General features: G+C 33.9%; 2 protein-coding genes across 4 annotated transcripts in view; one reads left to right on the top strand and one right to left on the bottom strand.

Moving 5' to 3' along the window:
• The window catches only part of LOC106670192 (neuropeptide F receptor-like), a 381879-nt gene that overhangs the window by 263312 nt on the left and 90641 nt on the right, over nucleotides 1-27926 (top strand). The gene's annotated exons all lie outside the window — the stretch shown is intronic.
• On the bottom strand, nucleotides 44-27926 carry LOC112127002 (pupal cuticle protein Edg-84A-like). 2 transcript variants are annotated; one of them, XM_024227173.1, is made up of 5 exons: nucleotides 27857-27926; nucleotides 27713-27793; nucleotides 18067-18423; nucleotides 4735-4815; nucleotides 44-526 (listed from the first exon to the last, which is right to left on the bottom strand). In XM_024227173.1, exons 1-5 carry the CDS (start codon nucleotides 27869-27871, stop codon nucleotides 206-208), a joined length of 855 nt encoding a protein of 284 aa, XP_024082941.1. In that variant the 5' UTR covers nucleotides 27872-27926; the 3' UTR covers nucleotides 44-205. The 2 variants fall into 2 exon arrangements, with proteins under 2 accessions (XP_024082941.1, XP_024082942.1); XM_024227174.1 differs by lacking the exon at nucleotides 4735-4815.

Here is a 27926-nt window from a genome sequence, read left to right as displayed (position 1 = left end):
AAAGACATGGAATTTCAGCACAAATATTTTGACAATAACTTAGTTTATTTGGCAAAAAAATGTGTATAATGTATGACATTTTTTTCTTTACAAAAATAAAACTTACTGGATTTCTCTTTCTTGGTCAACCATCTTGGAAAGCATTATTTTGTACACTATATTCGGCGCTAATGTATCACCTCTGACAAAATAACCAAGATTTTTTTTATTGTTCATTGTCCCCGAATGTGTAATGCGGGAATTTGTGGGGGCGGACGTTGTATGATCCACGAGCTTCGTTGGCTTCGTAGCTCTGGTATGACGGTTTCTCAGGCTTCGCGGTGGGGGTGCCAGACTTTTTGACCACGGCTTTAAAGCCGTTGACTTTGTCGGCTGTGTAATGGACTTCTCGCAGAGTGCCGTCAGGTTCTTGTAAAGTATAGTAGCCTTTGACGACGCCTCCTTCCATCACTTCGTGATGGGTTTTAAAATCGCCTGTGTGGTGGTCCTCGACGGCGTACTTGTACGCGTATGGTGACGGCTCGGACTGAAACATACATTTGCATTATGTCAAAACCATATGATGCAGAGATAAAAACTGTGGAGAATATGGGAGTAGACAATTTTTATAACCTCTATTTAAAAAATTAAAAAGAGACCTGCAATAGAAAGTCTCTTCATGATGACGATGTTTTGGAAGACAAGCTGTCTTTTTAATAATAATTAAATAATTAAGGAAACCTACTTCATCATAATGTGCATCCAGAAGATGAAGTTAAATTACTACTTATTAAATTCACTAATTTCGTGGTCCGCTTGACCAATTAATATATCACAATTAATTAAGGTTTTTAGTTGAGATAAAAAAGTCAATGGCACGAGCGGGATTCGAACCCACGATCTTCGGCTGAGATGGGTGGGGTTGAGATGGGAAGTTGGTGTCCGAGTGGATCGAGGTCACGATAGCTCAAGTGGTAGAGCAGCGGCGTATCAAGTCGAAGATCGTGGGTTCGAATCCCGCTCGTGCCATTGACTTTTTTATCTCAACTAAAAACATTAATTAATTTAAATTACTATGTAAATTTTGTAAAATTATAAAGAACTATTATTAGCCTTCGATTTTTTTCATTGCCCACTCAACCTCTCGCGAAAAAGCTAACAAGTGCTAACTGCCACGGGGCAGCTGGGAGGTAGGCGAGTGGCACCCCACTAGTTAATATTACAAAATATCATCATATTTTTAAAAAAAAGTCAAAAACACCAACTCCAAATTAAATAAACTCAAAAACATCAGCGATTCTCGATTTTTGGCAGGCTCGCTAGAAAAGCTAACTTGCACACTACTCCAACACTACATAGAAAACAATATATTCTATGCGTTTTTGTTTTAATTTGCATTCTATTTTTAATCCAATTTTAATGAAACCTATTTTCTCAAAAATCTGTCCTTGCAACTTATTTATGGTTATAATAAACGCAGACGGACTGGGAATTAAAGCCGTTTAAAAAAAGGGCATATCGTATTATAATACGATGGTCGAGGGTTGCTCACAATCTCTCTTTTTATTGCCAGTTAATATTTCGCAGTGTAATATCGTCCTATCAATTTTTCTTATTATCAAACGGGTCCCGTTAAATAAACCGTCTCCATGCATAAATTTCTCAATAGCATAACGATATATCCTGCAGTTTGATCTTATCATACAGATCTGTGCCTTCAATGAAATACCCGGAAGCCTAACGCTTTTCATAAAATCTTGCAGTATGTAAATGCACTACGACAATGCCCTAAAAAAGACAGATGCCGTCAAAAACAAACTTCAATTTAAGAATGGCTGATTAAAACAGTTAAAAAAGGGCTTATTGGTATTTGATTTGGACTTGTTGTCAGACGAACGCATCATGATATAACTAAATATCTATTCTCGAAAAAACAGAGAGAGCGAGAGAGAGAGAGAGAGAGAGAGAGAGAGAGAGAGAGAGAGTGAGAGAGAAAGCTTTTGTTAAATAATTATTATATATTAATAAATATCAATTATTAAAAAACACGTTCATAACTTCGCGAATTGTAGTTGTTTAGCGATTTTTTTTATTGGTATTAAATTTCTGTTTAATATTACGTATGAAAAGCTAGTCCTGGTGCAAAATTGTTCACACTTTAAATCCGAACAAAAAGCATAAAGTACCTAATTTCCGTATTAAAATAGTACTGATAGCAAATGATTATAAATTTCAAATTAGACTTATTTTGTAGGGAAAAGACATTAAACTGAGTACATAATGAGAGAGGTTCCCGTAAAATGTTGCTTTTATCCTCTCCCTATCTTTTTCTCTCTCTACACCTTTAAAATCGTATAGGACCTTCTCTCTCTCATACTTCGGCCAAAACTTATTTAATATTAAAGACATAATATTTCAAAATAAATATTAATATATTCTATGAAACAGTTGAAACATCCTCAATCCTGCCATGTTTTAGTTAGTTTCAGTTTCACTAAATTCCTGGTCCGCTTGACCAATTAATATCTTACAGCGGACCACGAAATTAGTGAATTTAATACGTTTAAAATGAAGTATACCATCACTAAAGCTCTCCGTCGCCATTTCATTTGTCGCCGAGAATCAAAAAGATTACACGACATTTGAAAAATGGCAAAAAGGTGGGGTTGAGATGGGAAGTTAGTGTCCGAGTGGATCGAGGTAACGATAGCTCAAGTGGTAGAGCCGCGGCGAATCAAGCCGAAGGTCATGGGTTCGAATCCCGCTCGTGACACTGACTTTTTATCAACTTAAAAACCTTAATTAATTGAATGTTTATAGTTAAGATTATTTGGAGATCGTATGATGTGGTCTGGCCTTATTCTTGTAGGCTTGCGACGTTCGACACACAAGAATGACACATCTACAAAGAAAACAAACACTTCGAGCCCTGAAGATGATCTCAATAAAGATTGAAACGTTGGCACGATAAAGAAAATATTTCTTTAAAACCTACGTCACACCAGATCGCGTCTCTGTGTTTGTTGCCATGGTTTAGGTTTCACATTTCTAATTGGCAACGATGTGTAAAAACTAAAAAAACAAAATATTTTAATTGGATCGACTTTCGTGTCCCTCAAGGGTTTACGCTATCGGCATTATTGTTTATCCAATATGTAAATAGAGTATGTTACGAAATTACTAACTTCCACATTGTACATATGCTGATTAACTGAATATATATGTAAAATCTGAATTATTAAATAAAAATGAAAGCGTATTAAAACTAAATAGCGACATAAAACCTTTAAAAAAATGAACTGATGATCGTGCTTAATAAATTAATATTTAAAAAAAAGTAAAGCTATTTTATTAGACATCACACAGTTTGCAAATTTAAACAAAGATAATATTGTAGAAGTCTGAACTGATAATTGTATACTCAGTTTAAACAATGAAATAAAAATTCTTAATAATAGATAAATATTTAAGCTGTAATGCACATATTTACAAAGCACGCAGCGTGATATATTCCATCGTATTAATTTAAAAAACTATTTATTGTTAATAATACATCCCTGAAGGTAAAGCATAAAAAAACTAAAAATCTTTCAGTAATTTATAATCTTTCCAGGAAAAATAAGTTAAAATATTACTACAAATATGTAAATTCGCTATGTCTGTCATCTGCATGATTCTAGATTTTATGACAAATTCTATGATTTGTTCATTTTAAAAATTATGATTTGTTAAAATACAAAATTTTCACTGTTTTCTATGGCATAATAACAGTACAAAAACCATCAAATCTATTTTTTATTATATTTCATTTTAACGATTTAAATAAAAAAGTACCCACTCTTTTTTTTTCTTTTCTTTTATATGGGTTCGCAAAGCAGAGGTCATATCAACCCTCGGGGTGCCGCTGGATTCGAACCCGGGACCTTTACCTTACAGTGATGAGCGCCGTGTCAACGCCCGTTTTGGCCACCGGCGTCCCCTGTACTCACTCTTAAAAACTTCATTTAAAATGTAGTTGTGCCGTAAACACTGTTCTTATAATTCATTCTTGCCTAAATTTATAAAATTCTACAAAAATTTATCTAATGTTTTAAAATCATATAAACGTAACATATTTATAAAAACATCTAAAAGAATTTCTCTACTTAGATTATGTTAAATTGCATTCTGCACAACAACAATAATATTTAAAAATATATGTAGAATTGAAAATTACCTTTCTATCTATCTATCTCTCACTCTCTGTCTCTCTCACTTCCCTCTCTTGTGTATTATTTATCAATGTGATACCTCTTTCAACAAAAATAAACCGAATACATTTATTTAGTTACTTCTAACATTAATTCTATTCACAATATTACGGCGATTAGCCCATCTATCTTCTTAATATTATTTATGTGTCTATCTCTGTATCACTAATTTATACTACTTTCTTTTTTGTTATCTAGCATCTCTTCATCGGTATTTTCCTACTTTATACTAGTAATTACGTTAAAAAACAGATCAAATTCTTGACTGCTGTTAATTGTGTTGTGTGTTTTTGAATAATAATTCTTAACCATTAAGCTGGTTGATATCTATTGGTTTATTAAAATGAAATTAAAACTCTTTCTTTAAAAGAGACTATGTCTAAGTATGATTAGTACAATTGTTTAGCCGAGTGGAAAAATAAACTATTGTAACTATTCCTTTTGGTGCTTTAGATGGTCATGATGTTCCGGCTAATATTACTAATGGAAAAAAATATTTACATACTTGTTCATATTTGTTCTCCTCATCAACTTGATGACGTGGTGTGTAACACTGTGAAAAAGCGACCAGGCCCAACAACACTATCTGAAAAGGGACAAAAGCTAGGAATGATCATCAGAAGTGGTACATACATCACCGTCCCTTTACCGTCAGTGTGTTCATTATGTGATTGTCTGCGGAATGAGTGTGTGGAAAGTCGAGCATTCCTCAGACTTTATACTGAGTCGAAGTCACACTCGGCCTGGTCTTTAATTGCACGGGAAAGCTTTTTAATTGCTCTTTTACATTTCACCTGAACTCATTGTTACTGCCTAGCGTGTTATGTAAATGCAAGTGTTTTGGCGGTGAAATTGCGTGTTAACGTTCCTTTCTTTGAACTGTTTACTTCCGCGTCCTTGGGCGGCGTGCGTAAAGGCCGAAGAAGACGGAAGAAGTAAATTTTGTTTGCTTTATTAACATCCACAACCCCTCAAAGAAAGTTTTCTTCTCGGAAATTAGATTATACCGAAACTGCTCAAAGTAAAATGTGTCAACGACTTCAAAGTTGATTTGTTCTCTTTTATAATTTCGAGCCCGTTGGGAACATTAACCTGTTCTTCAAACCGGAAGGATCTAGTCCAAATTATAGTTAAGGGTTTTACTCAAATTGTTTTATTGTTTATATTTGTGTATATTAGCACCGAAAAAAATTACTCAACTATTTTTTTTNTACCTGTCTATCTATCTGTCTATCTATCTATCTGTCTATCTAGCTACCTACTTATCTATCTATCCATCTACCTATCTATCTCTATTTCTTCTCTCTTCCCTCCTATCTTCCTTTCTAATCTAACCTGAAGACTGAGTTAGCTGCACTATTTCCAATTTCCGTTCTTTACCTATCTTCACGCTTCTATCTCTCCTTCTCTCATTTACTTTCAAGCTATGTGGCTCAGTTTGTAAAAAGAACAAAGAATTATTGAGGTCATTGCCGAAAAATAGAGTTAACGCGCCGTGGTGAACCTCTTAGGCCAAGCAGTATTTTTCGATAAACTGGGCACTTTTACCATCTTTCTCTTTCTTTCTCCTTTGAATTTCTTCCGTTTATTCCACATAAAGGACCGGCCTCACCCTTTAAAACTATGTATATTTGAAATGTGGCGAATGTTAAATACGATAGTTTGTCGTTATAAGAGACAGAGAGTAAGATTAAACGCCCCTTTATTTCAGAATATTTTGCTAAATTAAATGTAATGAGATTTGGCCTTTTCTAATGAATTTTGTCTACGCTAATTCCTTTGTTAATTTATAAATATTCTAGGGCAAAAGTCTATTAATTAACTGGCGGCGATGAGACTTGTAGAAACTAAACAAAGACTGTCAGAGCGAACCATAATTATTAGAATAATAATTTAAATTTTCATGCTGTCGGTGATAAAAGTAATGTCTGAAATTTGGTATAGTCGATGCAGGCTTATTCAAAGACCCTGTGGCTTTCTGTTCCATAAGCACGGGAAAGAACACTTAGAATATATTTATGCCTTTTGTTCCCTAGAGCTTAACCTGAAAACGAATTTTAAGCAACAACATTTCATCTGGATAATGATATTTTGCAGGTAACAAGAAAAATTAGTCTTTTTGTTAATAAAGTCTTGAATTAGCTGTGTTATTTACCCTTCGCCCGTTTGAATTATTTTCCATTTGAAAAATAATAATGAATGTAATTATTGTTAATTTTTTGTTTCTATTGCAAGTTTTTCCAATAACCTATTTACACAGATGATTGCCTTTGTCTTAGACAAAACATGCCTTCCGTGTTAAAATATGTGTGAAAATTATTGATTTTTCGCAACTAACAGACCGAACGAACGGAAAAAATATTGCTCTGTTTCAAAAAGTAATACCGCAAAAATATATTGACTCCATGTGATAAATATGTGCTGCCTTATCAAGGTTTTTTTTCCACCCTCGTTATCTGCGGAGTAAGCCTGTTAAAAAGAAAAGAGGTAATCGGGTCTTTTTTTAGGGATCGCCTGCTCCTTAACAAGATCAATTGATATTCATGGCAATGAAGGGGTTGTACTTTCAAACGAATTTCTTTCGGCCTTCTAATTTATCGTCCGCTGTGTTCAAAGTTTGGCGTGGAAGTCTTGAGGACTTAGAAGATGAGATTAAGCACACTTCCTTCCGTTTAGGAAAACTTCTAATTTTACGAGTTGATGAATTAAGAGGGGTTAAATTAATTTGGCATTCGTTCAATCTAAAGCTAAATTATTATCAACACAAAACTAGACTGTATTCGGATTATTCAACTTAAATACCTAAAATATTACGAGTACGATAATTCTACTTGGCTTATACATCTACGAAACATTTTTATAAAATATAAATAGGCTAATTGAAGGTTTTATTCTTTCTCACCTCGGAGTTGTCCCACTTTGGATCACAGTCCTTGGCAATGTTGGTACCGACTATGAGTCGGTTTTCACAGAAATTTGAAATAGTCTGGGAAAAACTTAATTGTGTCAATCTGTAGCCATATTTAAGATTGTTTGCCCTGATGATCACCTTAAATAAGTCGAAAGTAACAAATTTCCTTTTTCATACCGTGTTCCAGAGTATTCCTGAGTTTAAAAATCGTCGAAACATCTAACACTTAATACAGAATCTTTTATTCAGCCTTTTCTTCTCAAGGGAAAAATCAATGGTATGAAAGGCGACTCCCGAGATAGAAAAAAACTACTGCAGTCATTTTTGTTCCATTTAAAGTTATGTTTAATTTAGACTCGGTCTATGCAAATGAAAAAGAGTTTGTACAGGCAAGAGTTGATATCCGGTGAATTGAATAGCCAAGTGGTTTTGATGTGAATTTGCAAAAATAAAAGAAGTCAGTAGCACGAATAGAAATTTTGATTAACAATAAACCCATGCAGCCATCATTTTTAACTAATAATTTTTCCCTTAAAGATGAAAGAATTTTATTTTAGCAGATAGAAGCATTTCAACAAGATGAAATACAAAAAAGATAATCATAACTATAGAGTCTCTAGATATTGAAAAGTATAATAAATAAAAGGGTTGAAAGTAATGTCAGTTTTTTTTAAATAAATGTATTAGTTTTTACCTTCTTTAGACGATATAACAATGCTGTGCCTGAAAAAGAGGAAAAAATTTCCCTACCTCTGTTTTTTAGTCTTAATGTTGATAAAACCTTTCACTACCCTCATGAATGAAATGGAATGTACATTGTTTGATTCAATCATCTCCGAGAAGTATCTATTTGACATATATCTATCTACGGGGCGTCGGTGGCCGCAACGGTTTAGGCGTTGACACGGCGCTCATCACTGTAAGGTAAAGGTCCCGGGTTCGAATCCACCAGGGTTGATATAACCTGTGCTGTTGCAAACCCTCGTAAAAAATAAGAAGAATCTATTTCCATACAGGGCTTAGTTTTGTAATTGTCTGTATTAAAACATAAAATAACCGTCGCTGATTACTCAGTAAAGTCTTAGGGATCCCACATTAAATTATGCGTTTTTCACAGACAGCAAGGTAACAATAGATACCCTGAACAATCCAAAAAATCACGACCAATTAATGGAATCAATGATACGAACGATTGTGCAGATTGTAAGACTTCGAAGTCGTGTGTCGTTCGATTGGGTAAAGGCACGCATAGGAACATCCGGAAATGAGATAGCTGATCAAGAAGCAAAAGATGCATCAATGGACGAGAAACTGGATATTTCATTCAGCAGACTCTACAAAGCATGTTTTAAGGCTTTGTTAAAAGAAAACGCAATCAAGTTGAAGGAAGCATAGCTATGAACTGCAAAAGGAGCTCAAACAAAGTTGTTCTTTCGATCGGTAGAACATAGAATGAAATTAATTCTACTTTCTACTTCTTCTTTTATCTCTATCGGTTCAGAGTATAAGACTGCCGTCCATGTCCATGCGATCCAATTTTGCGATGCAAGATCACAGCCACCTTATATTCGACTGCAGCTTACTGGAACAAGCACAACCCCCGTTCATACATAAGGTCCTCTGAAGGGGGACAAATTGACTGATTCCACTTAGAGCACTTCTTGAGGAATTTTCTCATTTTATTTCTCATATTTCTCAATTTTATTTAAAAAAATTGTACCTATCAATTCAGTATAAAATTATTCCATCTTGCATTAAATCAGTATATACTTAAAAATGTTTATAATAAAATCTAATTAATAATTTAATAAATTGCAACTAGCACATGCAATATATACAATATGGAGCATGGAGAAAATAATAAATAAATAAAAAAAGGTAAATCTTGCACCTAATTTAGTACTATTTGAAACATCCTTTATCAATAATTAAATATTCGTAGCATAACTTATATTATTATGATGTATTAGCTACATTAGCTTGTATAGAATAGAGTTCTCAACTAACACAATTTATCATTAATCTTTCCCCCATTGAACCTCTTGCTAATTTGAATGAAAATTTGTTCGCGAACACTCTGGATCAAGGTTTGGTCTTGAAGAAAAATCAAAATTCAGTTGTTTACTGCCAAGCATTCGACCTATTATAAGGTCATCATCACGGAAAAACAATTATCCAGTGTCAACCATCGTAAAACGTAGATAATTGAAAACGTGTGGTGTTTAGTGCCAGTTAGTTAATGACTATTCGGAAATTGTGAGATGCGGTCTGGTGTGACGTAGGTTTTTAGAAAAACATTATCTTTATCGTGCTAACTTTTCGATCTTTATTGAGATCTTCTTCAGGGCCTTGGATTTATAAAGATTGTTTGAATTTTACAAATACATGTAGGATGTGGAAAAAAATTATGAATTTATACAATGTTAGAAAAATTTTTCTATTAAAAAATATACAATGCTAGAAAATTTTAGAGTAATAAAAGAAAGAATGAATTTATACAATTCTAGAAAATTTTAGATTAAAAAAATGAATTTATANGTAACGGCCAAATCACTTTCCTGCAATTACCTCGAGATTCTTAATGGTCCCGATATTTTTAGTTAAAATCCAAAAGCAGATACCAAAAGAAATACAATGTTTAAAAGTTAGATTCATCGAAAAATCATAAAATTCTAAAACTATTGTTCCAAAAAGATTTTATTCAATTTGATTAACTTTTCCTTGCACGCCAATATAACTTTCGTTATAAAATGTTCAATGGTGAAGTTCGTAATGTAAATTGTTTTTTCAAAAACTGGTTCCCTCAACCCGTTGACATTATTGAATCGTGGTCTAGATTTGTCTACACGTGCAATCCTGATTTTTCTCACTCATACATGATTTTTTTCTTAAAAGAAATCGTATGAGATAGATTGTATGACATCACTGATATTTTATTTACATTGTTAACGCTCTTTACACACCATTGATTATTCATGCAATATTAATTTGAGGCAAACAGATTTATTTTAAAAATAAATTATTATGCATGTCTGCACAATAAAATGTAGAAATATTGAACCGTTTATTACAAGAGGAAGTTTAAGAATACGATTTTTTTCCCTTATTTTATGGGATCATCCATTATGCAATTAGTCCTCCTGTGTCAACATTTACATACTATCTGATCGAATAAATGTTTGCATAATGCTTCGTTGACCCTACTAATCTATTAGTAAGCATTAAGAATAAAAACGTGTCTATTGATTGTGTAATGCAAATCACTTAGGCTCATTATACTCCTCATTATCCCGCAATTTGACATAATGTATGCAATGAGTATTTTTTCCTTAGATTAAACTGATAAATAAGTTTATTTATAAAGACGTCGTGAGGCTGTTCTGACAGCAGACTGAAGGGTATACAAGTGGGGCTAACTCTCAGGCAACGATGCACTTTCAGGCTGTGATTAGGTATTGAATTGTTAGGGTGGTTATATCAGGTGATCAAGCAGGAAAATAGTATTACATAAAATTTGATCTGATAAAAAAATGAAGGTATAAGATACTATATTTTTAAACTTTAAAGGCAAAATTTAATACACTAATTTTCGTGGCCCGCTTGACCAATTAATGTCTTTCAAATAATTGAGGTTTTTAGTTGACATAAAAAGTCAGTGTCACGAGCGGGATTCGAACCCCATGACCTTCGGCTAGATACGCCGCTGCTCTACCACTTCAGCTATCGTGACTTCGATCCGCTCGAACACTAACTTCCCATCGCAATCCCGCTCGTGACACTGACTTTTTTATCGCAACTAAAAACCTTAATTAATTGCAAAATTTAATAATTAAATTAATTGATATATAAAAAAGTGTCTAAATAAAATTTCAAAGTGAATTCAAAGGTGCGCTTAATATAGCATTTTTCAGCCAAATTAATATTTTTTCAATCAATTTAATAATAGTCTCATTCAATTTAATAATCGTCTAAACCAATTTATTAATCATTTCATTCAAATAAATAATCGTCTCGGCCGATTTAATAATTGTTTCATTTAATTTAATAATGGCCTCGACTAGTTTAATAATCGTCTTTTTTGGGATTTTCTAGGCAGGAGAGTTGCGAAAAGCCTTTATTTCGATTTTAAAAAATAAAAATATTTGAAGAATGATAATTTTAACACAAATTAATGGAGTGGTAGTCCTTCGGCAGCTTCAAAAGGACATTCATTTCATAAGTGCAGTGAGTGCCCGAAATATAATTGACACTGCAGCTTATTATTTCACTTAAATTGTGAGTTCCTTTGTCTTCAGCTACCAGGGTCCTCACAGCTGTCTTAATCGTGGAGAACGAATACTCTCCAGGATTTATAGGTGGCGAGTAGGGCGGCAGGAAAGTAATGGTATATAACAATGATTCCACAACCTCTTTAATTTCAGCAGTTTTATGGATCCTGGCATTTCCATAACTAGAAATGCATTACATAATGAAAACCCAACAAGTTTTGTACACAGCTCACGTAAAAAAATCGCAAAAGAGTGGACCTGTTACCGGTTNGTGGGCTCGAATCCCGCTCGTGACACTGACTTGTTTATTCAACCAATACCTTCCATAAAAATTAATTAATTGAAAGACGTTATTTGGTTAATAGGACCACGAGACATAATGAATACTTATCGATGTTGATTTTTGAAAGATTTTTTTAACGTTGAATTGAACGATACAAAATACATAAATTGGTTCTTGGATGAAGAAGATTATTCCTATTGAAAGAAGAAACTAGGCAAAAAATAATAGTGTATTTTCTCGGTGTTTTTTCCCGCGCCCCAATTAACAAAAACTGGGAGAGACCGGTTAGCCTCATCTTGTACATATGTATACTTCTTTGTAGGATTAGACCATAGGCTGATATACTTCTGTGAAATATAATTTATTAATAAATTACATTTTACATATTTTAGATTTGTTGATGTATGGTATACACCTGTAAAACAAAATCTGTTTTACCCACGACCTTCGGTTAAATACGCCGCTGCTCTAAAACTTGAGCTATCGTGACTTCGATCCACTCGGACACTAACTTCCCATTTCAACCCCACCTTTTAAATTGTTCCTCCTTTTTGCCATTTTTCAAATGTAGTCTGAGTGGATCGAAGTCACAATAGCTCAAGTGATAGAGCAGCGGCGTATTTAGCCGAAGATCGTGGGTTCGAATCCTGCTTGTGACACTGACTTGTTTATTTCAACGAAAACCTTAATAAATTGAAAATTATTAAATTAATTGATTATTAAATTGAATCAGAGGATTATTAAATTGGTTGTACTAATTATTAATTTGACTGAAAAATGCTATTTTATTTTCGCCACTCCTTTTGTGAGGTGGTGAACACTATTCTGATGTAACACGAGGACGCTTATCGCTGTAATGCATGCCAGGCAACTTTCTAACATTCTCATATTTTTGCCGTAAAAAGTTAAAAAAGTTTTCACTCCACAAGGTAATCTTGATTAATCAGATAGTTTTAAACTTTGTGAGGATCGTCAGCAAAGATAAAACAAATTGTAGCTAAAGAGAAGGGAGACGATCGGACCAAAGGGGGGTAGACTAGTTATAGATCGATTCCTGTCCTGGACCGGAGTGGTCAATTCGTAACATTAACAATTTTATTATGCGGGATCTCGTTTCTTTCCATTTATTATAAGGTATTTCTTTTCTTTTTTTTAAGCAACAGCGTTTCATTTTGTTTATGTAAGAGATTATTATTTTGTTTATGTAAGAGATTTTTATTTGTATACGTTTTTTTTGTATAATTGTATTCAAATTGTAATATAATATTTCGAGTTAATTGGTAATTATTCTTATCCTATTGTCTCTGCTTCGACCTGACTACTTATAAACGTTAAATTTATGTTTTTGTCCTACTATTTTCCTTGTTTCAGTCTGTAAGCAAAGCATCGAGTGTTATATAGTACTTTTATCCTTTTACGTTAATATTATTTAAAATTGATCACACGTCCATGAGTAACAAAACAATAAAGCTTTACAAATTATAACATTTATTATTACCTAGTATATAAATTATGTTTCAACTTGGCTGGCTTTCTATACGATGATACGAATTTAAAAAAAAAACAGTGTTGAAAATAAGTTGAAAACATTATAGTACTGAGAGAACCAACCCCTGCAAAATTAATCAAATTATCTTGTTTCCATTAAATGTAAACATAACACTTTGTAAACGAAAACCCCTTTATAAATTATCCGTACCGCACGATTAATACTTTTACAAAATTAATTTTTTTTTTAAATCACAACTCCTTAGCTTTTTCTTTACTTTTAGTAAAACTTTCTATAGCTTTGAAACATTGTTTTAATGTATTAATTTTTATTATTGACTTTTGAATAACTCGAAGTAACAGATCATTAAAACAAGCCTAGTTCGCGAATAGTCAAGAATTAATACTTTTACAAAAAATTTTTTTTTTTTTTAATCACAATTCCTTAGCTATTTCTTTACTTTAGTAACACTTTAGCTTTAAAACATTTTTTTAATGTATTAATTTTTATTATTGACTTTTGAATAACACGAAGTAACAGATCATTAAAACAAGTCTAGTTCGCGAATAGTCAAGAATTAATACTTTTACAAAATTAATTTTTTTTTAAATCACAATTCCTTAGCTTTTTCTATGTATAAACGTTTATAAAATTCATAACTGATCATTTATGCAACGTGATAATACGTTTTATAATAAAAATTATATTTTCAAAAATCTGATGTATAAACGTTGACACCATTTTTTTTCGATAATTCACAGATTTTTTTAAATGGATTTTTCTCTCTGAAAAGTCCTTTACTGCGAGGTCTAGAGATGAAAAATTAAGCTGGTTAGTTGAATTAAAAGAGGCTGTTAAGTCTCCGATAGAAAACAAATTCGGTGAGCATTTTTAAAATTCAATTTTCTCCTTCTAAAAATTAAAATGATTCAGCGAGAAAATTTACATTTTGACTTTAAAAAACCCTCGTTCCCAACACATTTAGTAATGCAAGACATTAATCGTTCAGAAAAAATCAACTTGATATAGAAGTATTTGAAATCCATTTACGTTTTAGTGGTCAATTGAAAACTTCTTTCAATTAATTATTCTTTTTATGTAAGGTCTTGGTTGAGATGGGTGGGTTTGAATCCCGATTGTGACACTGGCGTTTTTATCTCAACCAAGACCTTACAAAAAAAGAATAATTAATTGAAAGAAGTAACTTGGTCAATTGACCACTAAAACGTAAATGGATTTCAAATATTTCTAATTGAAAGAAGTATTTGTAATATTGTCAACTCAACATTAATTTTTAAGATATTTAAGAATCAGAGCTAATTATCTTTAACTCTGATAGATAAGGGAGATAAAATCTATATTTTTTAATTCAATTATCAATAATACATATTAATTTGATAAGTCATGTCAACAACAATAACTTAGAACAGTATAATTATAGAATAAGCTCAGAATGAATTATTGAATTCAGAAGCTGTTTTAATAAGCAAATCCTTTTTTATGTGCTTTTCTCTTAACATAATCATTCCTCCAACCAAATATTTTTCCTACTTATCGTTTTTTGTATACATTGTTTCTATAGTTTTACCTCGTTAATTTGATTTTAGTTCAAACATTTAACTAATTTAACGGAGGATCAATTATTAAATATGTTTTCTTATGTGAACAGTTAATATTTTCGTTTCAGGAACCTTTTGCAGTTTCTGGATAAATATAAGAGTTAGTTTGAATTCTGCAATATAATTAAAGATAATCATTGAAAATCATGAAGTTATATCACTAGATGTCAAGTCATAGTGTTCCATTGCCATTGGGTACGTACTTTCAACAAGATATAATGACTTAATAATGATAATCTGTTGGAATTGATCTTGCGAATTCTTGAGGTAACTAAATGTTTTTAATAATTTTTAATAATTTAATACAAAGAGCGTTTTTACGGCCAAAAAGATTGAGTAGCTATGGTAGAACGTTTGGTGGCAATATTAGCAGATTTGGTGATCAATGACCTACCTCTTGGCCTGGATGGCCAGTACATTATCTTACAATATTAAATTCATGAAAAAATTTGTAGAAGAATGATCTTAGCAGATAAAGAAATAAAAAAACACCTTAGTGATCATACCACCCAAAACAAACAAATCCCATTTCTGGACATTCTCCTCATTGGTGATAAAAATAATAGTAACGAAATGGTACTGAAAGTCAACCTCAATAGACAGAATTATCAAGTACAACTCTGTTCACTCTTTCAAATTAAAAATAAACTTAGCCTTAGAAACCCTTGACCTTAGAAAGAATCTATAAGCTGGCATCTTCGAAGTCTCACATGGTCTGTGAGAAAAAAGCGAGAGATATCTAACTACGTAACCAATTTCCAGTAGGTTTAATTAATTAATTGAAGGAAGAATTGCTACAATACATAGCACAGAAATTAGATAAGTTTGACTTATGACTGAAATATCCCATAAAATTTCAAATTAAATAAAAAACATCTATTAACAGTGTAATTAATATAGTGTATAAAAACACAAATAACATAAAGAAGATGTTTTGCTGAAGTCTGAGGAGCGGTCAAGAATGAGGTACTTTAGAAAATGACCTTTTTATTTTCTTGCCTTCGTTTCGACCTTTATTCCGGTCATCTTCAGGGCATAAAGCGTGGTGCTATTCTTGTGGTGTCATATTGGTTTGTTTATGGAGAGAAAAGACATATGGCACCACAAGAATAACACCACTCTTTATGCCCTGAAGATGACCCGAATAAAGGTCGAAACATGGGCAAAAAAATGAAAAAGTTGTTTTCTAAACTACCTCATTCTTGACAGCCCCTCACGACGTCAACAAATATGAAAGAACAGGTCACTAAGAAACGCAAATAAAAATTATCTTTAATCAAATTTAAAATCTACTCTACCAATAACGTCAAGGACAAACTTAATACAATCCATAGAATAATTCTCTGTAGAGTTTGCCCACTGAATTACTATGGACAAATAATTCTTAAGCCAACATGACCTTGACTGTACGCAGAAACAGCTGAAACTCCTTTGTCAAAACATTCTCTAAAAGGAGGCTTTTCCTTTGACTAAAGTAAAAATAATGGACTTGATAAAACAAGGAGGTCGTCGAATGATGAAAGAAATGCTCTACATTAAAGAAGATCCCAAACTCTTGAAATAACTGTTGGCAAACAGGGAAAGAAGATAACCGAGTAGTCTCTAGTTAAATATACAGGGTGTCTTTTTTAACTAGCCCGACTAATTTCTCTTGAACCAATGGCGCTATAAAAAAAATGTTTAATATTTTTTTAATCTAGTTTCAAATTTTTACCTCATTGTGGAGAAAAATAATACAGGGTACCTCAGGCCCAGTTCAACTTCAAAATAACGTATACGGCCTACTATTTAAAGGATTTTTTACACTGAAAAAAATGGTGTAATCGGATTTTAAATTGGTGAAAATTTAACAAAGTTGTGGTAAAGAGAAACCAGCAGGATAATTTCGACGAGGAGCTGAATATTTTACTATTTGTCCGCAAAAATCCGAATTCTTCTCTCTGAAATGTTGGCAGGATTTAGGTTTTTCAAAAAATAAAATTAGAGATGTACTTCAGACTTAGAATTTTAAGCCGTACCGCTATCATCTTGGACTTCGGGACTCTGATTATAACAGGCGTCTAACGATCCGTACACAAATGTCGATTCGGGAGGCTGAGCAAAACCTTCTTCCAAACGTCCAGGACTGATCAATCCAAGTTCACTTTTAATGGCGCACTAAACCGTTTGAATTTTCGAACGTGAGCAGAGAAAAATCCGAAAATTTAGTACTCTTGTCATCAACAGGTGGTTCAAAGTATAAGTTTTGTGTGGACTTTTCGGAAATAAATTAATTGGGCCTTATTTCTACGAAAATTATTTAAATTTAAATGGTCAGTTCATCATTTTTTGAGGGAGGTTTTATCAATACTATTAGATGATGTTCCTCTGCAATAACAGCAGTAGTTGTGTGATTAATAAATAACCAAAGGGCTGTTTTTTTCAAACCTTTTGCCATAACTTTGTCATTTTTGACCAGTTTAAAATCCAATTGTACCATTGTTTTCAGCTTAAAAATCCTTTAAAATTATATGTCAGGATGTATAGGGTGGTATTTGAAATTTTGAAGTTGAATTGGGCTTTATACCTTATATAATTTTTCTACAAAAAAAAGGTAAAAATTTGAAACTAGACTTGAAGTTTTTTAGTTTTGAAATATTAAACACGTATTTTTTTCTGTTTGTAGCGTCATTGGAAGAAATTAAGCCGGGCTGGGCTTTCTAAAAAAGAACACTTTATATAAAAACAAACAGAAAATAGCCAGAATCCAAATTAATTAAAAGTTAGTTTTTCTTTTATTGTTGTAATTTTGTATATTTATTTATTATTAAAGTTAAGGGTAGTTAGTAAATAATATGCCACTCATTCGGTGCATTATGTTTGACGTCATTACGACATGTTAAATTTAAATTTGTAAATCTATCCTCCATCCTACCTGTAAGTATTCGATTGTTTTTAATGAATTGAAACATTGTAAATTAATCAGTTTAGTAAATTAATATTCCAGAGGAAGACAGCATAGATGGTCGAAAACTCGAACAAAAGGGAATAATTGTAAAATTTTCCGGGGAAAAGGATCTCAATCCCGATCCCAACATATTTAAGAAATCGAGTCAACAAAGGTCGATAAAACTCTTCACAACGATATGAGTATAAAGGTTTAGTGATGAAAATAACTCAAGGAAAAAGTTTGTCAAAATTATCAGTTTACTTCGTAACAGAGATTTATTCAATTATTATGTAAGTTAGTTATTATGTGCAATAAATAAAATAAGGAAGTCATTGTACCTCGCAGTGCTCAACAGGTTCGTGGACGTGCTCGTAATGCTGCTGCAAGGCAGGTTGGTTGTGGTGATGATGATGGACGACAGGCTCGTTGTGATGGTGCAAAACTGGCTGGTGGTACAGGGTTTTCTCATCGTACTTATGCTGTTCCGGAACCAGAGGAGTGCCGGACTTTTTGACGACGGCAGTAAAGCCGTGATCCTTATCCGCGGTATAATGCACTTCTCTGAGTGTGCCGTCTGCTTCTTTCAGCGAATAATGACCCTTGACGACGCCCCCTTCGACAGTCTCTTCATGGCTTTTATGGTCTCCGGTGTGATGATCGTCGACCACGTACTTAAAGTTGTAGACCCTCGGCTCCTTAACATTAAACAGAATTGAGTTTCGACTATTTCGTTTTTATACCGTTATTATCAAGTAATCTGCAGGTAATAGAAACGTTAATCTCGGGGCATCCTTGAGAGGGTAAACCAGATTTACGCTTTTGACTTTTATCCCTCAATAAAGCACGCACTCCGTTAGCAATCGTCAAAGTTCAGGCATGACCTTGTCTCTGCGCAGGGAAAGCAATTTGACGTTGGCAATTCATGCAAACGACATTATTTCCGCCACTCAAGTAAAATATATATATTTTTAATTATAAAAGATTTCAGGTTTTAAGTTTACCTGAAGAAAACACCATAAATAGTCGAAAGCTGGAACAAAAGGAAATAATTGTACAATTTTCCGGAGAACAAAAAGCCCTGAAAATAATAATAAAATAAGAAAATATTTATAACCTTATATAAATATTTTCTTGCTTATTTGATTGCATCCTGAATGCATTGTTGATATTTAATCAGAAATAAATATTGTAGTATTTTTTTCACAACATCAACGATCCTACGCGTCCAATGTAATAATTAATTAATTGAGGTGGTTACTACACTGACAGGCAAAAATTCCAACCAATTGATTTTTGAACCTTTTTAAAAAGATAGTTCCTACTCCCAGTAAGTTGTTTTGCCCGATCCGGATTTCGATCCCTTAGCCCATCATCAGGTTGAAGGAGTTCTATCATTACAATTAAGTTGGTAAACCCCTCTTAACTTACTTGTAATGATTGTGATATTAAATATATAGGACAAATCGGTAGAGAAATAAAAACGAGAGTTAAAGAACACTTGCCAAACTCGAACAAATTTTCGGAATTTAAGGACCATCTAAAAGAAAATTCAAATTTAAATACAACAGTGTTGCATAGTTTCAACAAAGGGAGAGAACTAGATTGGTTTGAGAAATTTGAAATTAAAAAATGTAAAAATTGAACATGGAGATAAATTGATTAATAATATAATAGATTATCATTTACCTCCCATTTTAAATATGTACATAAATAATATTAAACGTCCAATTAATTAAATTAATTGTTATTATATTTATCATAATTTAATAATATTAAGGTATTATTCTATTTTTTTATATTTTATCTTTAATCACTAATTATTCAGATATCAACTATCGATTAACGGTCACTAATCTCTACACATTTAATCACTAATTTTTAATTATTTTCTCACAGTAATTTCTATTATAGATATAATTCCCGATTTTCGCACGTTCAAATTGAGCGCCAATAAAAACCAGCTTCTCATTAGAACGTCGCATTCGCGGTGGTATCGCCGGGTTCACTTTTGCAGTTCTTGTCAAGAGACGTGGTAGAACTCCTTCAACCTGATGATGAGCTAAGGGCTCGAAATCTTGATCGTTGCAAAACAACTCATTAAGAGTAGGAACTATCTTTATCAACAGGATTGAACACCACACACACTCCACCATTCATCATTTCTATCAATTGATTTTTTTTTCATTTTCTCGACAATAGAAAATTCTGCTCTTAAATTGTCTCATTGTTTGTTTCAATAAATAATTGTTTATGATGTGTTTTTCAATTGGGAATATCAATTAGAGATAAATACATATAATCCTGATCCAAAACAAGGATAAATGATTTTTCAATGTTTACTTTTAATGGAATTTGAAATGTTTATTCAGTCTCATTTGAATTCTGAAGCAATAAACTGTTTCAGTTATATCCTTGTTTTCTTCACTTAAATTTTTAAACTTAAAAATGCACTTAGTGCTGAGGATGTTGCGCGTGGTGATGGCCGTTCCATCAAGTATGCGGCTATTGCCTTCGGAGTTCTTTACGAAACTCGGCGAGACGCCGTTTGACGTTTTCGTGAAACTGGGTCTACCATAGAAAACCCGGTTCTGGACGCCCTAGGGTAACAGAACCGCAGGATGACCGTTTTGGACTTTGAGAATTTGGCGAAACCGGCACTTTACTGTTGTTCAAGAGATTCATCAGCTCCAGGAAGTTCGAGGTGTCCAAATTTCTGAACGCAATGCTCGAAGAGGATTAAATCAGTATGGACTGATGGCTTTTCGCGCCGCAAGAAAACAAGAAATGACCAGAACACACGAAGTTGCACAGCTCTCCATTGGTCTTTGGACGATTGGTCCTCTGTACTTTTTACAGATGACTGTAGATTTGCTCTACGATATCCAGATGGGAGTGAAAGAGTGTGGAGAAGGCGAAATGAAAAGTACGAAGCTTATAATTTTTCCCAGAGCCAACCTTTTCAACATAACCCAGTGATGATGTGGGCGGGAATTTCAATTGACAGTCGCATAGTGGTTGTTTGTGGATGGTCTTTGACGGCCACTCGCTACGTGGTTGAAATTTTGGAACCTCTTGCGTGCCCACCTTCGATGAAGTCAGCGACAATCCTAAAAGTGGGTGGAATTTTTTGTGTATTATAATTATTCAATTGTTGTCCACTGAATATCTGCTTTGACAGGAAATTATGATAATAAAATTAATTGTTGACAGGAATAAAAAATTCAATATTACCATTATGTAAATCCAGTTTAACATAATGCATAATAGTATTATTTCTTTTTTAAAATATTAAAAAATTGATTAATTTATTAAATCTATAAAATAACGTAGGGTGACATTTATTAAAACTTAAATTACTTTTAAGTATTATTGAATATCCACCATTAGTGCACGGTAAAAATTGGCATTATCAACAAAGAGCGAGAATTGTGAAATTTTTCTTTGGCGTGTGCGGGGTGGCGAACCTGTAATTAGGTCATTACTGATAATTCTGGTTTTCCCATCGTCGACATCCTCGAGAGGAAGGAGCAAGAAGTGGAATTTGAAGTTCCAACTTCAACTGTGATTTATGGACTGTGGTATCCTGAGGGGTTAAAACAAGCCCTTTGGTCAGACTGATCCTCCTACCTAATATAATAATAATAATAATAAGTTTATTGCACACAAGAAGAAAAAAGAAAAATTACATATAATTCAAACAAGATAATAAACTTAATACGGCAAAGTAACCGTCTGCCGGAGCTTGGATTAATTATTGACTAATCATGTAAAATAAACGTACAAATGCATTTAACTAAGTCTATTCTAAGTGTAACATCTATAACAAAATACCAAATCAAAAGGACACAAAACTGAGAATTAAAAATCAATGAGCGGAGCTGAGACCGGAGAAACAGAAACACCAAATATCAAGGGAAAGAGCGGGGGCAAAAAATTGGGAGTAAAAGAGAAGAAGAGAGAAGAATTATTAATTAAATTCGTTTACTATTAGCCTTCGATAGGCCCAGGCCGCTTTAGCATAATTCACCAAGTCTGTCCAATCTGGTCCGTTGAGCAATCTGATGCATCTGTCCATTGATACGGTTCTTTCGCCGAACGCAGATAAACGGTAGGGGGACAGAATCGGGCATTCCGCGAGAAAGTGGTATATGTCTTCCTTTACCCGGTAATTACATAACCCACACTCCTGTTGGGTGAGGAGATCATACGGCTTATGTCGTTGGTTCAGCAATTCTCCCCTCAGTTTCAGGATCCAACGTATGTCTGTATTTTTCTTATTTGTCTTTTGGTCCTCAACCAAGCTGGCACATCTGATTCCGTGATCCAGCATCCTATATATACGGTATCGACGGGAAGCCTGCACTCTCTCTATGTTGCTCACCATAATACTATCTTTCAGTCGATTAATAATTGACTGGAGTTGAAGAGAGAGAGCCTTACTCTCGGGTTGCAAAAAGGACCTAATATAAAAAGAATATCAACAAAATAATAATTTTTTAACAAAACATAGCTACCATTAGAAGTTAGAATATATCAGAATTATTTTATAATATTATTACTTATTGATAAATATATACGAATTCACACTGTTCATTGGAAAGATTATTTGATATATAAATTGATGAGAAAGTGTGCAAATAATGGGTCATCGGTGCTGATGAAGTTTCTGCTTTTATAACCTCGTAAAATGCGATATTATATCAGCCCATAGACCCAACTCTAGATTAACGGTCTATAAATGTGATATATTTTTGCGAAAGATATATATTAGTCACACTACTGGGTTCGCCTTTTTATTATTACTATTATTTCTTTTTCTAAAATATGAATGTTAACGAAGATGTTTGTGTTGTTCTTGTGTTTTTCTATTAAATTCTATTATGAACTTTTTATCTTCATGACGAAAGAACTGTGTTTGAATTTCTAGTTGATGTTTTTTTTTTAATACAAAAGTTTTAACTACAAAGCGGACTGCTTTCCTTGACCCCAAGGTATTCGAACACTGATTTGTAATGGAAGTTCATTAAATCAATTTCAATTTTCAAAATCAACCTTTTTGGCTCATAAAAAATGTACATGTATTGTACACACCTAGTTGTTCTAATCAGCATATTAGTTCAAAACTACAAATACACTGAGAAGCAAAAAATTGGCTACGCTTGTAATTTTAATTGTCACTTAGACAATCCTCTATTGATTATCGTACAAATTTGGTCCGTTCTAAAAGATTAAAGGTAACTAAAACACAGATAAATCTCCCATTTGTGTTTACAATTGGTTTGTACATAAATCTTTGAATAGTCAATCACTTGATTATTGGTTTCCCTGTAAAGCTCTTTTTAATGTTCCGATGGTTTGATTTGTTTTACTTGCTCAAGTTTTAAGGTTCAAATGTGAGGGATGGTTTTCAGTGAAGCAGACAAGTGTTTATGGACAGGGTGCCATCCACCTCAAAACTACTGCCCGAAAGGTCTTTCATGCTGCCAAGATACTGGTAATTACGCAAAAAGACATGGAGCGTTACATCCGAGAGAAATGATCGGTTTTTTTTTTTTTGCTGGGGCTTTCGACATCTAGGTCATTTCAGCCCCAACTAAGTCTATATTCTATACCCGTTCAAACACTACATTCATACAAATAAATGCATTCATACACTTAAATACATCCAAACAGTACACTCATTCTGTTTGGTCGGTGGAGTACTTGATATTCCTCTAACCGAAATATACTTAAACTAAACTAGATTGGGGTCGATGGGGTACTTTTATAAATATTCCGCCATTGACCCCGAACACACACTCTTACGCTCTCATCGTTCGAGGGGTGATGATGACGTTATATTTCACCTTCACCCCTCGCCATTCACGCTAATAAATACATGCACAGACAAAACATAAACACACAACAAATAAGACCTACTATATACAATAAAAAAACACAATTTCCCCTAAAAAGCGGAACAGGGGACTCTGAAACGCGCTACTGTGTTCGAGGACTCTTCTTAAGTTCGGCGGCATGCCTACACGCTCTCTGTATGGAGCCAAGGCATGACACGCCTCTATTATGTGGGACACATCGAGCAACCTTTCTCTGCATAAGGGGCACCTGCGCGGGCTTTGGCCCAAAAGCAGGTGCCCATATGTCAACCGCGTATGGCCAATCCTCAGTCGGGTGATCCCTCGTCTCCTACTCAGATTCTCTGAGGGCCATCTACCGGTCTTGCTCTTCACTCGCAAGAGCCTCTCCGACGACCCCGCCCACTGACGCTGCCATCTTTCTTTTATCATATTTTTAACTGCGTGTTTAGCGTCAGGGGGCCTGATCGCGATGGTCCGATCCGGAGGGTGGGACTTACCGACTTTCGCCGCCTCATCCGCGCTCTGCGTTTTGTTATTGTTTCGAATGTTCTACGTAATCGACATTCTACTGCTGTTGAGATCAAGCAACGACTTCAACAAATTAGAAATGGTAATATCAGTTTATTTACTGTAAGGGGAAGACTTTCAGCAGCTGGATTTCGTGCGGTGCTCCAGAATTTCTGACAAGGCACACAACAGCTCGGTTAAGTTTCGCAAGAAATCACATCAATTTTGCTCAAACTAATCTTGGACAAAAATCTTGTTTTCGGATGAGTCAAGGTTTCGTTTAAGGTCATCTGACGGCCGAGAAAGGGTTTGGAGAAGAACAGGGAACGTTATATCCTTGCAATATTTTCACTTCTATTTCAGTACTATAGAATCTATGGAGGTGGTAATGTTACCATTACGTTCAAAAACTTATAAAATCGATGCACTGGCAAAGCGAATGCAAATGGTGATCAACGCAATAGGAGGAAATACTCCATATTCTTCATTGTTTCCATATCATCATTTCTGGTAAAATGTTTCACTCAGCTCGGTTAAGTTTCGCAAGAAATCACATCAATTGGTCTGAGAAGATTGGAATAAAATCTTGTTTTCGGATGAGAATTTCATACACAAAATTTCACTCCGGAGAAGCTATGGAGGTGGTGGTGTTATGGTTTGGGCAGGCATTACTTTGGAAGGTCGCACAAAAGTGATCTTAATCGAGGGTTCCCTAACAGTTGTGCCATACATTGAAGATATGTGATCGGAGGTTGTTCCTTCTGTGCTAATAATTTGCGACGGCTTTATTTTTATGCATGACAAGGCAAGCTCCCCCCCCCTAGAAATTTTAACGGCCAGCATGTAGTCCTGCCTTGAAGCCTTTCGAACACGTTTGGGTCTCCAACAAGTTGACAAAGAAGGTACAACGTCGCCCAGTGATACCAGAGAATTCGCCGGGATTAAGAAAGGCGCTGTTGGATGAGTATGAAAATATTGCACAACAGTACAATCCAAAACTCATAATGCCGATGCCATATAGAATGCAAGCGGTAATCCCCACAAGAAGTGAATGAATTTGAACATTTTTGGTAAAATTCTTATACTCAGTTTTATTTTTTTTAGCCACATCTTACATTTAAATAATACCAAGCATTATCTCAAATATCATATCCATTAATGTACTTAAGTCCTGGGTTTGAATTCCGGCATAGTACATGCAATTTTAATTGATAATCGTATCAAAAAGTAGTTTTAGTGGTTTGACCCCTCGTCAGCTACACTCAGTTGGACGCTAAACTTCCTGTATGACAGGAATTGCCTAATTTTCTTTATTGTGCTCTAAAGATGTCTTGAACTAATAATAATATTGGTTAATACAACAGAAAATGAAGTGTACAAGAATTATTTAACATAGTTCATAAATGCTTAAAAAAAAAAAAATAAANGGAAAATTCAAAAGGAGAGGTTGAGATGGCAAGTTAGTCCGAGTGGATCGAACTCACGATAGCTCAAGTGGTATAGCAGCGGCGTGTTTGGCCGAAGGTCGTGGGTTTGAAACCCGCTTGTGACACTGATTTTTTTATTTCAACCAAAACCTTAATTAAATATTAATTAATTTAAAATAGTTTATAAACTTCCAATTAGTTATTCTTTTTATGTAAGTTCTTGGTTGAGAAGAAAAAGCTGAAGTGAAACGAGCGGGATTCGAACCCACGACCTTTGGCTAGCTTTTTCTCTCATCCCACTCAAGACCTTACATAAAAGGAATAATTAATATGGTGAATTAGACCACTAAACATAAATGGATAGTTTATAAACTTTCAAATGACTAAATCTGGTGACTTCAAAGCTTTATATTGCTTTACCTTCTAGTACAGTGATATCTTTAATCATTTTCCAAAAATGAAAGTCGTTTAGTCAAACAGCTGTTCTCCTTGAATGAAAATGAAGGTCCTTTTTATCATCCAATCACTTTTGTCTAAAAAGAACTCACATTATCATTTAGGTAAGGATAAATTAGGAAAAAGGCGATCAATAGTTCCTTACGAAGTTGCTCTCCCAGGAGAGATAAGGTACAAATATGCTCCTTTCACGGCAAAAATCGTCCCGTTATCACTCCAGTTGGGAAAGAATGAGTGCATTTGACGGGAATACACTCTAAAATCGAAATAAAGGAATTTTTATAAGGAATTTTGAAGGCTTGGCCCTCATGTGTAAAATTATAATAAAACAAATACATTCTGGAAAAGCGGAGATGCTGACATTGGCAGAATTTACAGAACAATCTTTCGATTCGATTCAAAGTACCTATACTCATCGATGATAGATGATTTCTAATATTAATAATCGATATATCGATAGTATTTGCGATAGATTTTTTTATCAATTAACAGATTGATTCAAAAGCTAGATTTGTAAATAGAATAATAAAAAACGATAAAATAATTTGTAGTGTATAAACATATAATTAAGTTATAATATTTATATAAATTAGTAAAATGAAAGTTGATTGCTTTTTTATTTACATGTTAATTAAGAAATCATGAACATAATATTATAAATTAATTAAGGTTTTAAGTTGAGATAAAAAAGTCAGTGTAACGAGCGGGATTCGAACCCGCTTCAGCTTGATACGCCACTACTAACTTGAAGTAACGATAGCTCAAGTGGTAGAGTAGCGGCGTATCAACCAGAAGATCGTGGGTTCGAATCCCGCTCATTACACTGACTTTTTTATCTCAACTAAAAACCTTAATTAATTGTCAGATATTAATTGGTCAAGCGGACCACGAAAACTAGTGAATTTAATAATATTATAAATTTTCAAAATTTTGCAGATAAAAAGCGGATTGTGTTGGGTACTAAATAAAACAATATTCTATTTATGACAATTAATGAGCTATCGTGAACTCAAGTGGTAGAGCAGCGGTGTATCTAGCCGAAGATCGTGGGTTCGAATCCCGCTCGTGCCATTAACTTTTTTTCATCTCAACTAAAACAAAGCCCTAATTAATTGTCATGTATTAATTGGTCAAGCGGACCACGAAAGTAGTGAATTATTTATGTTTTAGTGGTCAATTGACCGCGTTACGTCTTTCAAGTAATTATTCAGTTTATGGAAGGTCCTGGTTGAGAGAAAAAAGTCAGTGTGACGAGCGGGATTCGAACCCACGACCTTCGGGTAAATACACCGCTGCTTTACCACATGAGCTATCGTGACTTCGATCCTCGGGTTCGAATCCCGCTCGTGGCACTGAATTTTTTATCTCAACCCGGAACTTGCATAAAAGGAATAATTAATTGAAAGACGTAACTTGGTCAATTTACCACTAAAACATAAATACATCAATATTTAATAAGTAAAAGAAGTATCACTTCACTAAACAGCTCCCCATGGCCACTTCATAAGTTGCTTAGAATCCAATCCTGATTACATGACTTTTGAAAATGGCAAAAAGAGGGAAATTTGAACGCTTGAAGTTTGAGATGGAGAGTTGGTGTCCGAGATTGAAGTGAGTTCGAATCCCGGGTTTTTAAGGGCAGACTATATCTCTTCAATTTGTTTAAAAATATGGTTAAATTTTTAAAACTCAATTTGACAATTTTTTGAGAAAATGTTTCCTGGAATTTGACTTACCTCTTTTTCATGCTCTTCTTCGTCCTGTTCAACAGGAAGTGATGCTACAAACACGAGAAAAGCCGCAGAAGCGAAAACGACCTGAGGAAAAAAACTAATAATAATTGAAACTCACTCCAACAAGTCCAAACAAACTCGAATCACCTTTTGTCCGAACATGTTGGTGATTTGGAATGACTCCTATCGCCTCCGCATTCTTTTATACTCAGCCCGT

The sequence above is a fragment of the Cimex lectularius genome, unplaced genomic scaffold (genome assembly GCF_000648675.2).
Source record: "Cimex lectularius strain Harlan isolate CLEC.00 unplaced genomic scaffold, Clec_2.1 scaffold134, whole genome shotgun sequence".
Taxonomy (NCBI): Eukaryota; Metazoa; Arthropoda; class Insecta; order Hemiptera; family Cimicidae; genus Cimex; species Cimex lectularius.
The sequence above is the reverse complement of the archived record's forward strand: the minus strand, read 5'-3'. Positions and strand labels throughout refer to the sequence as shown.